The following is a 14,445-nucleotide window of genomic DNA, read 5'->3' on the forward strand; positions in this document are numbered from 1 at the left end:
TTTATGTAGCACCTTTAGTCATAACCGTGCAAATGCTTACATGCTTATCTTTATTTGAAAGAGTGCAATGCATGTATAAACATGAATGGGATCTGTGCTCTTCACACTGCTAAGTGTTTGTTGGTCAGAAATCCTGTGGATTTTGGGTATAATACAGTGGCCAGGCTTGAAAAAGTTGATCTGTAGGATTTAACTGTTTTGAGCAATGTGTGTTTAAAACAAAAATGAAGATTACTACCAGAACTCTGAATTTAAGAACTAAATGAAGTATGGTTGCTGTATCTTTCAGGAATATCCTGTAGGATCTTAAGATAGATACTAGCCATGTTGTTAGGTGTCTGTTACCACAGCTGGTTTATTGCTTTTCCTTCATTCAGGTTAGCATATTTTATAGAGTTTCCTAAAACTATTTCAGAGACTGCGAAACTTAACAAAGAATCCTATCTTGAGACATTTGGTAAATTAGCAAACTTCACAAAATATCTTAACAGCACTTACCAAAAGGGAGAATGAGTTTCCAAATTCCCTGGTATGAAAGCACAATATCAACAGTGCAATAGCTGCCATTTAGCTAAACCTACAAATATCCATAGTTTGCACATTTTGCTGTCTGCTGGGGTGACATGTACGACAAAATGTTTGAAGGAGCACACCGATTTAGGAGCAAACACAAATGCAAATACAGAAATCACTCAGGTGATCTTGCATCCAATTTCTAAGCAATAAAGCAAAACACTTTGCAAGAGTTATGTCTAGTGGAACCATTTAGTGGGAATAATCCAGATACTTATGACGCTATTATGATCGTATGACTTTCTACCCAGCTATCAAATATTCTTTACCATGAACTTTTCAGTATTCTCAGGATGACAGGTAAAGAATGTTGCAGATGCCATGGTAAACTTAATATACAGTAATAGGCAAAGATTTTAGTGACACCACCTGTATATACAACATAGTTGTTGGAACCTTATAGAACAAAGCAATGTTACAGTATGCCTTTGTTAAGGCTTCTTGCTGGTTTTAAAAGGTAGATTCCTCTTTAGGGAGATTGTCCAGCAGTACTGGTTTCACATCTCTTCAGTGTGAATCTGAATTCTCCCCTTTTCATTTTAAGCCACTGCTAGACTCTTCAGCGGAAGGTCTCTTTATTGATCCACATAAGACTGCGTGTTTCATTTGGTTTGCATTCGTACTCAATACAGCCAAAACTGTTACCCCATTGGCAATGATCCCGCTTGTGGTAGTTGTAGAATTTGACTTGCCAGACTGTTTCAAAAACGCCAATGTCGTTAAACTGCAAGGAAGAGGGAATATCAGTGTTAGTGAGCTGATTATTTTGTTGGTTTCTCTCTCTTAATGAAACTGTGGACCATAAAGCAGCTGATGTAAGCGTTATTGTTCCTCAACCCAATAAATCAAAGATTTGTAAAGCCTGCTCTAGCAGTCATAAAGTCTTTTATGGTGAGGCATATATATAAACCATGAAGGGTCAGATTCTGCAGGTACTATCTGCTTGCACTTGCATCTGGAAAGGCAAGTCAGTAAAAATGTTCAAGATCCTACACGGATAAATGTTACTAACAGCAAGAATCAAAGCCATAATCCTTAGGATGACTCAGCAGTAGCTGGCCCAATGATCTTCAAGTGGCTTGTATATATTGTAGATCATGTAGCAGCAACCTGTAGTGATACAGGCCATCACTTCACCTTTATACCATACCTAGAGGCTGCTCCTTCTTTTGCTTAATCTGTAATCTTTATTCCCCCCTGTATTTTGTAGCCTTGTGTTAGCAGTGTCTTGACTGAGACATGCTGCTATTAGACCACTTACTCCTTCCCTGGGATTCTGTTCCACATTTTACATGAAACAAGCAAAAGAAGTTATTTGTGCATTACTGTAATTGCTAGCTGTACTGTGATAGTGCACTTTTCAAACTGAGGTATGAGTAACAGAAGCTAGGAAGGAGATAATCAGCATGATTAGCACTTAAGTGTCAAGTACAGTGAAGGAGTAGTGAGACATTGTCTGTAAGTTGTCCTATTGTATTTGTAACTTTGGAGTGAATGAGACTATGGTTCTAGTAAATTTTGTAGAACAGAAATCTCCCCTTTTTATTTTAAGCCACTGCTGGACACCTTTACAACATCAGGAAAACCTTGTGAGGATTTCAAGGATAGATTATGATCAGTTATAATGCTGCTGCAGAATTTGAGTTTCTGTGCCTCAAGACCTTGCAGAGAATCTGAAGTGTGGGTGTGAAGCCTGTGTGTACTGCTGTTCGTCCCAGTAGTACGGCTTGATTGTGTTATGTTATTAGATACTAGATGTGGATTCAGTGCTACTGAACAGCACTGTTCTTCAACATTTTTTCCTTTTAAATATTTCCATCACTCACTTTAATGACAGCTCCTTCACTTGCCTGTTTTCCATTTCCATCATGTGCCTGGGAGCTGACCTTCAATCATCTGCCTATTACAATCCCAATTGCAAAGTCTGTGTGAAAGCCCTTTTACACAGTGACTCTTCCTGAGTTACAAGCGGTCTTCTCTATCCAGTTTTCTCCGAAGGACATGTAGTTTGTTGGTTTTTTTTTTTAATTTAAGATGTGGCTTGTAAGCTGCTGCTGCGTAATGGACATTGCTTTAAACCTTCCTCAGCCCACTGTGGTAAGTTAAATTTAGCCTTGACAACAGCAGAAATTGCTGTGTGCTGTTAGGGGAAGGTTTTTATTTGGCTCCAGTTCCAAGTGTTACCTCAAAGGAATATCTGAAATAATTTCTGCTCCTTCATTTGACAAAGACAGAATCAGATGTCTTTGTCAAAGGACAGGCTATTTTATCTCTCCCAGCAACTAAAACCTTAATTAAGGTCTGGGGTTTGTTTTGTTTACTTGTTTGATAGTAATCCTGATACACTCATAATGAAGGAGTAAAGGTTAAGCACATTGGATATTACTGTGCACAATCCAGAAAGAGGAATTGTCAGAGAGGAGCATAAGCCACCCTCAGTGTGGAAACTGAGGAATGAAAGGCATTTCTAGTAGCATTTGTAGAAGAGCATTTCATTTTGTTAATGTATGAAGGATCTGAATTTCAACAAGACAGAGGAGGGAAGCAAATTCTATATTCCTCCAATGACCCAGTTTTGCTGAGCTACCCCGAGTAGTTTGCTGTGGATTTCCAGGAGAAGGAGCGAATTAACTGCAGGGATTTTCTACTACCCTGTGCCTCCCCCCATACCCAGTGCTTAGCAGATGCAGCAGCTCTGTGGCATCATGAACATTCTGCATCCTCAGAGTTCCCCTGAATTCCCATGACTCCTGCAGCTAAATCCTGGCTCCTCCACTGGGCCTGTATATGGGTTTCCTCAGAGAGGAGGCATGGCCCTACTTGTAGGTCAGGCTTACTTCCCTGTCTGCTATTCTCTCTCATCCAGAAGTATAGGTGTGAACAGTTAATCATTCCCTCTGAATTTGCATGCTAAGATGATTTGATGACTATTTATTACTGGGAATAGAGGTTTAGCTTCTTTATTCAATCTGAGACTAGTCTGGCCAAGAATAAAATGAGAGGTTTCTAAATAAGTTTACACCATTTGCTAGAGAGTTGAGCAGTTTCTGGATAGTAAGCTTAACTGAGCATTCATGTAATAGAAATGCATCCTCAGATTCTGGAATTCAGAAGAAGGATTGTTGTTTTACATGTATAAACTATGGCTGTAGCAGGCCAGATGTCTACTTGCCAGTTGAAGAAGGAACACAAATTATTTGTTTGAAGTTTTAAAGCAGTTGGAAAATAAATTCTGATGGACCTTTATGGACATTGCATCTTTCAGGAGTATCAAACCAGTGCTTAACTGCAGGATTGACCTCACAGTCTGTTTCTAATATGAGTTCAGATTTTATGCCTTAAATAGTGTCCTTATCTCCCTAGGGTGTATCAGGATCCTGCCAGTTCTAGAAAAGGAAGTGGAGGCAGAAGTTCCTCATAGTTGAAAGAAGTAGGAAATTTTAAAGCCATATGTAATAAGCCCAGTTTTGAAGAATCAGGAACTAGGTATTAGAAGCAGCTTTTGGACTGGGGTATCTGAGGCTGGTTGCCTAAATCTGTTACAGCTCTGTCTAGCTGAGCAGCTAAATGATGAGTTAAACATGTAAATCCCAGGTGAGATGCCTATATTTAATACATAAAAGTAACAATTGTGGGCATCCTGAGTAAGTACTGAAGAACCTATCTATGAAGATCAGATCCTAAAAAGGGTTGAGGACCTGCTTAATGCTTGAAAATCCTATTAGCATCAGGTTAATATCCCAGGATTTGATTTGTAAAAGCAACTGTTTGGGCAAATAATGTAGCTTTGCATTCTGATGCTGCAACAAAACACCTCAGAGCTTGTATCTGTAAATCAGACCCTCTTTGCATTTCTTGGAATTGCTTTATTTGTGATTTGACTTGGTTTTCTCCATAAGAAAAGTTAAACATCCAGATTTTCAGGGTTCATGTAAGTGTTTCACTTAAGGCTAAGTGTGGCTATCACAATAGGGATGCCTTAGTCAAAACAGCTGGGTTTTGGGGAGCACTGCCCTTTCACTTCCTGCTATAAGGACTGTGAAATTTAACTGCAGTACGCATCAGTGGCATCCAGCAGCCCTGTTCGGCTGGTTGAGGAGTCATACTGGCATTAGGTTTTCCTGGGTGTTAAAAGGAGGTGACTGTATGCAAAAGTGATTAACCTGGACAGATACTTCAGGGTAGTCTTATTAACCTAAGATTCTGAAGTAGTAACTGCTAATGTGATGTGGGTCTCCACAATGAAGTTAGGTGTGCTGTAATTATCAGAAACACCAAATAGAGATGCTACAGTTCTTATTCAGAGGGGGACTGCTATGCTAAATGATGGCTGCAGATAAAAATAGTGAAGATAAAAGATCGAGATGAGATCTTGCATGCCGTGACCAAATGTGAGAAAAAGCTGAAATCTGGTGGGCTTGGCAATGTCCTAATGTATGAGAGTTGGAACAGACGCTTAAGAGAGCTTTGGATGAAGATAGCTTATTGCCCCATTTCCCCTTTTTGGTACAGTAGGCAAAGAATAAACAGCAAGAATCCCTCAAAACTGTAAGCAGGAAAGGGGGAAAAAACCCAAACAAACCAAAGCCAGAACAAGACAGACCTCCCTATGCACCCCGAGCATACCAGCCAAAGAGTGCTATGGAAATCTGCCTGCTGCTGTTCCTGTCTTCTGTCAACTCTGCTGCCTTACACGCTGGAGCTTTTGTCATCTCATTTTGAGGCCACGGCATATACCAATTCTGGCTCTCGGAGCTTCTCTTTAAGGTTGGGGTGAGGAGCCACTTGAATAAGAACTTGCTTGTGGATGCAGAGATAATGTGATAATGGAAGGAGATGGGGAAAGGGAAAAGACAGCCCTGGGTTTGTTTTCACACATGCTTTCAGCCTCTGGTGGGTCCTCATGCATCCTGCAGACGACAGGTGGAAGGTACTAGTCACCCCTTGTGCTTAGGGCATGCTCTGCTTCAAAATACTTGGTGGTGCTGGCAGGCAAAAGGGAGGTCCCTGTATGCCAAGGGCTTAGGATTGGATTCCTAGCCAGGGATCTTGGTAGGAGCTGCCTGATGTCTGTAGCGTCCTGCAGAAGAGGCGAGAGGTTCAGCTCACATTTCTTCCTGCTGCAGCACCTGAAAGGGCTTTGCAGGTCTCTAGAAATCCCCCTGCTGCTTCCTGGCCTCTCTTGGCTTCCCCTTGGGAAGCAGGGCTTGTGTTTTTTAGCTCTATTCTGATCAGCAGTCTTACTGACACAAAGAAAACAGGAGGCAGCAGCCGTGATCAGACTTTGTCCTGGAATATTTCACCTCCACACCTCTCTCTGGGAGGCAGCCCCCTGCTGCTGTCCCTTGTCTTCCCAGGCCATGTTTGGGGAACCACATACCTGCATGTTGACCTGGATGGGCTGTCTCTCCCCACTCTTGGTATGGGGCACCCCTTCTGTGTCGTAGATCCCTGTGTAAGAGACCACCTGTGCATCCCTCGATTTCTCTTCCAGTGGGACATTAACACCGCCGATGCCCATTGTTCTGCAAAGAGACGGGATCCAGCCTTTCAGCAGCCCTGCTCCCCCCTTCCTTGGCAGCTTGGAGCCAGCATGTGGGCTTGCAGCCTGGCAGGCTCTGTGCTGGGGGATGCCTCAGGGATTTTAGCAGGCCTGCAGGTGCTGCTGACTCACTGGGGCTCCTGAAAAATGTCAGGACTTTGCAGTCCTCCAGGGAAGGTGTCAAAAGGAAAGGCAGGAGGGATCTGATCTCTAGCTGGGGAGAGGTTAGTCAAATCCCTTCTTCAGGGCTGCCCCTCCACCTGGAGCTGGTTCCCCAGCTGCATCCTCCCTGGTCCCAGTCTCTGCTGTACCATGCTGCAGCAGAGGCTTAGGCATGGTGTATCCTGACATGCAGGGCCAGAGGGGCCTCTTCCCTCTGTCTCCAGAGCAAATCGTGGGGAAGGAAGAAGGAGCTGGACTTGAAAGAGCTCTGGGGAGAAGGTGAAAAGGGAGAGGGGAGAAAAAGACTCCCAAACATGGCCTCTCTCCCGAGCCAAAGCACGAGGAACAGCTGGCCAGGGACTGAGGAACAGGGCCATCAAAGCAAAAAGGCAGGGAAGGAGAAATCATGGAAACCCCGCGCTGTCAGCCTGCCAGGAAAAAACATTAAACCTCTAAAAATAAAGCAGCGGGGAAGGGAGGGCCGGGGGAGCCGCCCCGAGCACGGACTTACGTGGCCTGGACGGTGCCGGGCCGCAGGACCACCTCGATCTTGTACTTGGCTCCGGTCAGCAGCTTGATGGTGCGGTTCTGGCCGAAGCGCTGCCCGTCCACCTTGAAATACACCGCCCCGTCGTTGGGCTGGATTTTGAGGGAGACGCTGATTTTCACGAGGCCGGGAATGTCGCCCATCGCTTGTCACCGGCGGGGGGGGGGGGGAGTGCGAAATCTGCGCTCCTTTCGCCCCCTCCGCGGAACGCGGCTGGCGGGAACAGGAGAGCGAGGCTGCGAGGGAAAGGAAGAGGAGGAGGGAGGAGGAAGAGGAGGGGCTGCCTGATCCCCGCCGGCCCAGCCCTTCCCAAAAGCAGCGGATGATATATATTTGTTTTTTCCGTCCCTCAATAGCGACGCAGCATCTGGGCGGTGGATGCGGCCCCCCCGCTCCATATCCCACATTGTGGGGATATTTGCAGCTGCAGCGATTGCAGCCGGTTTCCAGGGAGTTAATCCGGCCCCAATTACTACAGCCGTAATCCCGCCGTTCTTCCCGGAGCGAGCACGAGGGACTCGGGCAAGACCGGGCGGCGCCGTTCAGCACCACGGGCGCGGACAGCGGCGCGGGCCCGGAGCGCCCCGTGGGGCTCCCCCACCGGCCGGAGCAGAGCAAAGACATGGATTTGTGGCTCTTCTCTCCCTGTGTGGCGAAAGGTTTTTCTGAGCCACCATGCCTAAACTGTCGTTTTCTTGCTCCTCAAAATTAACAGTTAATATCTAGTCTAGTGTTTCTATTGGGATGTTTTTTAGAATCACTTTGATCTCAAACACTTAACAAAACTAAAAGCATTGCTAGTAGCTTAACTATTAATAAATCATTATTCTTAAAGATAATTTGGGTACCTAATTGGATGTATACCATAAGAAATGAGCTGTGCCAAACTAAGTCTTCTGAGACCCCACCTGCACGCCTGCATTCAGCTCGGGGGCCTCTAGCATAAGAAGGATGTAGAGTTGTTAGAGCAAAGGATCACAAAGGTAGATCAAAGGGCTGAAGCACCTCGTCCCTCAGGGATCGGTGTTGGGACCGGTCTTGTTCAACATCTTTGTCGGTGGCATGGACAGTGGGATTGAGTGCACCCTCAGCAAGTTTGCTGATGACACCAAGCTGTGTGGTTCAGTTGATACGCCGGAGGGCAGGGATGCCATCCAGAGGGACCTCAACACGCTTGTGAGGTGGGCTGATGCCAACCTGATGAAGTTTAACCATGCCAAGTGCAAGGTCCTACACCTGGGTCGGAGCAATCCCAGGCACGGCTACAGGTTGGGCAGAGAAGAGATTCAGAGCAGCCCTGCAGAGAAGGACTTGGGGGTGTTGGTCGATGAGAAAATGAACATGAGCCGGCTTCAGTGTGTGCTCGCAGCCCAGAAAGCAACCGTATCCTGGGCTGCATCAAGAGGAGCGTGACCAGCAGGTCGAAGGAGGTGATCCTGCCCCCCTACTCTGCTCTCGGGAGACCTCACTTGGAGTATTGTGTGCAGTTCTGGTGTCCTCAACATAAAAAGGACATGGAACTGTTGGAATGAGTCCAGAGGAGGCCACGAGGATGATCAGGGGACTGGAGCACCTCCCGTATGAAGAGAGGCTGAGAAAGTTGGGACTGTTCAGCCTGGAGGAGAGAAGGCTGCGTGGAGATCTCAGAGCAGCCTTCCAGTATCTGAAGGGGGCCTACAAGGATGCTGGGGATGGACTCTTCATCAGGGACTGTAGTGATAGGACAGGGGGTAACGGGTTCAAACTTAAACAGGGGAAGTTTAGATTGGATCTAAGGAAGAAATTCTTTACTGTGAGGGTGGTGAGGCACTGGAATGGGTTGCCCAGGGAGGTTGTGAATGCTTCATCCTTGGCGGTGTTCAAGGCCAGGTTGGATGAGCCCTTGGGTGACATGGTTTAGTGTGCGGTGTCCCTGCCCATGGCAGGGGGGTTGGAACTGGATGATCTTAAGGTCCTTTCCAACCCTAACTATTCTATGATTCTATGATTCCTGTGAAGACAGGTTGAGAGAGTTGGGGTTGTTCAGCCTGGAGAAGAGAAGGCTCTGGAACACCTTAGGGCAGCTTCCAGTGCCTGAAGCTGCCGACAAGAAACCTGGAGGGAGGCTTTTTGTAAGGGCATTTAGTGACAGGACAAGGGGGAATGTCTTTAAGATCAAAGAAGGGAGATTTAGATTAGATATAAGGAAGACATTCTTTCCTGTGAGGGTGGTGAGACACAGGCACAGGTCGACAAGAGAAGCTGTAGCTGCCCCATCCCTGGAAGGGTTCAAGGCCAGGTTGGACAGGACTTGGAGCGACCTGGTCTAGTGGAAGGTGTCCTTGCCTATGGCAAGCGGTTTAGAGCTCGATGACCTTAAGGTCCTTTTCAACCCAAACCATTCCATGATTCTATGGTGAAGTACTAACTGGGGAAAAGGTAATTCTGTCAGGGGGAGATCAGAACCAGCAATTCATTGACCACTGACTCAGGAACCAACCCCCCACCCCCCTCAAAGAGAAGCAGAGATTGACCACATGGACTAATTAGCATAAGAAGCAAGAGTTGCTTAACACATAGGAAATTGAGTACTAAGTAATGAAAGAGTTATTTAACTTGTTATCAATGAAGGCTGATGTCTTTGGTTGCAAAAATGTATAAATAGTGTAAAGCCAAGAACAGGTTTCATAATGTGTCCAGCCAGCCTGGTTTCCACAAAGATAAGGGCTGGGCATGATCTCTGCCTCTCAGAGCTGTGTGGGATGAGTTTTGTATGTAACATTCTACCCTTTGATAACAGTCACTGCCAGTGGGGTCTCCCCTATGGGGAGTTGTTACACAAATGCAGCCATTGCTTCTCCCACTGAATAGTCAAGAGTGAAACAAAAGCTATTAAAAACCCCCAGCATATTCCTTTGTATAATGAGGTAGCAGCGTTATCAACATTAATGTATGAGAAGAATCTTTTGGGTTTGGTGTAATATCAAGGGGCACCTAATCAAAGAATGGTTGCATCTGATCAAATACTAAGTTGCAGCAACAACTCATCCCACTGTGAGGGCCAGCATTTGATCACAAGTCATACGCTGACCTCCATCAATTTGTTGCAAAGATCTTTTCTGACTTTAGAGGACCACCAAAATCAGGTAAGATGAATCCCTCCAACCACTGTCAAGGTCAACAATGAATGGTTTTAAAAGTATCTTGGAAGTTAACAGATGTTTTCAGATGAGGAAGCAGCTGCTGTATACACACACACATCTCATAACAGTATGGCTCCACAAAAGAAGACCACACGTGCATCTCTTCCCCATCTTCTTCTGAGAACTCCATTTTTCAATGCATTCTGCTGAAAGTGCTGCACTTTGTGGCTGTTTAAAGTTAGGCTTGCAGCAATTCCCACTTCCGTAAGTTTAAATGTAATTCAGTATGAAATCACAGAGGCCTTACACATGGGGAATCTGATAGTATCACTTAAAGTGGCATGGGAAGAATAATGGTCATTGCCAGGGATCAGTTTTACTCACCTCTTGGGCCAGACATATCATGTTGTAGTAAATTGTGTGTAGCTGAAGCCATTGATTGCTATTAGTTTCCCAAGTACATGAGAGGTCAGATCTATAACGAGTATTTTTTCCCTTATTATTTCTGCCTGAATGGTCATCTTTCTCTGGATGCAGCTCAGACTGTGACTTTATTCCAGACCACTGTGGCAAAAAGTAGCAAACATAAGGGAGAACTAAAAAAGCATATATCTGAGTAACTGGTTTACCATGTGAAAGTGAAATCTGGTGAGAGTAGAACATTTGCACAGAAGGAATTTTAAGCATAAAATTACCTTTCCTTTTATCAATCTGATAACTTTGCATACATCAGCACATTTACTTTCCCAGTCCTACCAGACACTCTATCAGTGCAGATCAAGGGAACGGAGTATCTTTGCTAAGTCTTTCTGGGAGTTTACTTTTGTTGCTTCCACCTTAACAGCCATGAGCAGCCTCACCTGGGGCCTTTGCCCACCCCTCTGCCCATGGACCATCAATCCTTTCTTGAGTTATGTTTAGAGGTGTTGGTCTCCAACTCTGCCACAGATGTATCCAGCCATGGATGCTGTTGATTGTGACCTGCAGGCTGACTACCTGGCTACCATGGAGGTGCCTGATGCTGCAGTCTGTCCCCTCACTGAGGGTGGTGGGATGGACTGGAGAAACTCGTATCTGTCCAGTCCCCATGGGGATTTTCTATGGGTTCCAGCCTGAAGGCTGCAGCATGGTTACCTGATACTGGTTGATGTTCTGTAGGGAGCAAAATACCTGCAAGAAGATGGAGGCAGTGTGGTTTTGCCAGGAGCACAGAAGAAATGTGCTGATGTTTACCAGGTTCAAAGCTAAATAGATCCTCAAAATCTTAGGACAAGGTTGTATTTCTTTCAAGGCACAGCAGTAATTTATTTCTGGGAACAAAGATAAATTTGTGTCCATTCCTCCATTCCCTACACCTACATTTAAGGGGTGGAGGTTGGAATCTTTAATGTCCTTGTAAAGTGCGAAACTGCTTTTTTTTTATGTTTGTTTGGGTTTGGTTTTGCTTTTTTTTAACCCCAGTCCTTCAAATCTATCTTTTGCTCTCCTGGCATCTGAGGCTTCCCAGCCTATTGTCTGGAGTCAGCAAGGTACGTTAAGCTAATTTCCTTCCCTTGGACAGGAACGTTGCAGCACTCCCCTGTTCCCTGGCAACCCCCTTAATGCTTTTGAAGGGAGTGGTGGGCTTCTTCAGGTGAGCTGCAGCCAGTGTGCTGGGCTATTCTCATCTCTTTTTCTTCCCAGAACTAGGACATTCTTTACACAGTACAGCTTCATCCTCCAAGACCTCTCTCTTGTGCCTAAGCCTTCCCTGCTGCAGCCACATTACCTGCATGTATCACTGATGAGGAACTACTGCAGGGGAGAGGTGAGCATGTCACAGGTGAGGTTGTATGCATCCAAAGAAAAGTCAGATCCAATATGCAGATAAGCCACGACTTATGCTTTGTGCAAGTCTAATTTGTCTAGAAAACATTCTGGAAAAATCTATTTGATCTCTTGACTGCATCTACACAATATGATCTCTCTAGGCATGGTGATATGTCAACTGCATAAGACTTTCAGTAATACTATTTATGCAGGCCTTCCTACTTGGAGTTAAGGCGCTAATCCTGCTGCATAGCTCCACAATAAGTAAATGTATAAAATGTGCATTGAGGTCAGAACAAGATGGTTCATTTATGACGGCCAACCCACAGTATTTAGATTCCAAGGTGATATAGACAATACCTATAAGGTCTTTTCATGTTTGCCCCTATTTGATTCCTTTCTTACCACAGTGCTAAATTTGGAAATGTTCTGGATTTGGGTTTCTTTTCAAGACACGGATGCAAAGCCACAATCTCTCATTTGCTAAAAATAGCCACATATGTGTGGCTCCATATGGAGTGAATTGTGCTGAGACTTGCACCTGCCAGCTCTAAATTTAATGCTGTAACTCTTTTGACACCTCTGCCTCTGCACAGAAGTGGGAAAGGGGTTTAATGGACTGTAAACCGGACTGAGTATTTATCACTTTTGCAAACCACTTGCCTATTATTTTCCCCATCACTCATTTTGAGCATACAGCATTTGGTTGAATTTCACCTGGAAATGCAGCTTGATTTGATGCACATTTATGGAGAACTCGTGTGCTCAGTTAGACATGGAGTGGGCTTATGGCGTTTACAGTGCAGCAACCATGTTTGAAGAGCAGCTATGCAAGGGCTAGTAGAACAGTGAAGCTGATGCAACAAGCTGAGAAACCACTTGCCTTCCTTGCAGCTGGCACCTTTATTTGCACAGATGGGGCTCCAGTTTTCAGTATGAAGGCCTATCAGTCTCTCAGCTCAAGCAGATCACTTGCTCAGATAAATGTGGTTGATCACTTCGTTTAAAAAATGCAATTTTTAAAATGCAAAATTAATTTTTTTTTTTTTTTTTAATTTTAAAGTGTTTAAAAAATACAAGCTGAATTTTCTGAGGAATTACAGCAGCAAGATCTGCTGGACAAGAACAGGTCACTTACCAGTAAACTGAGCTAAGATCCTCAGCTCTTGCAGATTGTGCTATTGCGACAAATGTTGCTAATCCATTGTCATTTACCTATTCTGGACAGAAATGGAGACAGGGTAAGTTATAGCAGGTTTCCACAGCGCAGGTCACTTTCTGCCACCCAAAGCTCTATCCTTCCTTCTGTGGAGAGCTAGAAGAAACACAGCTCTTCCTCTCTCTCTCAGCCCGGTGCTGTTCTTTAGGAATGGCATCACAAAGACAACATGCATCAGCAGTCCGGGCTGTTTCTCACACCTCCCATGACCACTGTATGTATGGTTAAGGACCGTTTTGCTTCACATTAATGATTTAGCTGATCAGCACATTTCTGCCTGGGGGAGGATGAAATGTTGATTCCCCTGTGGTGATGTGTGATAAATTAAACCAAGCCTTAGTGTTAAAAGAAAAGGATTGTTCCAGACACATGTGAGGTAGAACGGGAAAAGGAATAGCTGAGCTTTGAAGGTGAAATAGCAACAAAATAGAGAAAAGGAGAGTTATAAACTATATATATTACACACAGACATATATATATATAAACTATACATAATTAGCTGGTTGCTTCCAGCTAATGCTGGATGGAGGTAATTTTATGCTTTGACAATGATTTGCTTAAGTAGCTAATGGTAAATTCTGGAGTCATTGGCTTTGTGCCACTGCATCTAGAATTGCATTCCACACCTCCAAGGGCTTTTTATGCGGGTAAATGAGAAACTGAGCTTTTGCAGAATTGTGGAGTCAGCATCCTTTTCTATTTACATTAAACCACTTTTTAGGATAAGGTCATTTAGATATCCTGTTGAAGAGGATCAGTCTCTGGACATTTCGTATCACCAATTTATTGTGCAAGGCCCTGTCATCCTGACTCAGCACAAACACTGAACCAGCAGGAGCAGGAAAACCTGTGGAAAAGCTGCCTGCAGGGAGGAAAATGCTGGCAGATTCTTTCGTGTTTGTTCCACTCCAGCCATTCCACTTGGGAAAGGGTTTCCTTTCCTCAGGTCTGATGGTCAGCAAGGTAGAGACATAAGAGCTAACTGTGAGCCAGTTCTTAGTTCCCAATACTCACTGCCGGCTTTGTAGTATTATGGCCTCAAGGCAGCTAATAAGAGGATAGTTTGGCTTGCAGCTGTACAGTGAAAGTTATTTGAGTTGTCATTGTCTATGACCTGTAGTTTTGGGTTATCCACTCAGAGGGGAAGGGGGTGTCTTTTCCCAAAGATGAAACCACTGGAATGGAAGGGAAGAGAAGGAGATATTTGACCTTCTTAAAGCAAAAGGGATTTCTGACCAAAAAGGTATTTTATAGGAGCCTACAAGCTCCTGAGTCCACCAAGCATTTTAAGCCTTATGGGAAATGAAGGGAGCCTCCACAGAAATTTAGCTTGAGAAATTCAGTTAGATCATCTCAACTCTGGAATGCATCTTCAATTCATTCCAGGTCCTGGGAATGGTAGGCAGGTTCTTTACTGTAAATTTGACAAAGCTCTGTGATCACTTTTTAGTGATAAATTTTTACTTTTAGC

The 14,445-nt window shown here is 44.6% G+C and overlaps 1 protein-coding gene across 1 annotated transcript; it reads right to left on the bottom strand.

The window, feature by feature from the left end:
* Window positions 1-1,132: 1,132 nt before the first annotated feature.
* Window positions 1,133-6,967, bottom strand: CNRIP1 (cannabinoid receptor interacting protein 1; the record flags this gene model as incomplete). The annotated part of the gene is made up of 3 exons (XM_080615967.1): window positions 1,133-1,297; window positions 5,954-6,098; window positions 6,789-6,967. The coding sequence occupies 3 exons, from the start codon at window positions 6,965-6,967 to the stop codon at window positions 1,133-1,135; spliced, it is 489 nt and encodes a 162-aa protein (XP_080472093.1).
* Window positions 6,968-14,445: the final 7,478 nt, after the last annotated feature.

This window comes from Psittacula echo (genome assembly GCF_963264785.1).
Source record: "Psittacula echo genome assembly, chromosome: 4".
Taxonomy (NCBI): domain Eukaryota; kingdom Metazoa; phylum Chordata; class Aves; order Psittaciformes; family Psittacidae; genus Psittacula; species Psittacula echo.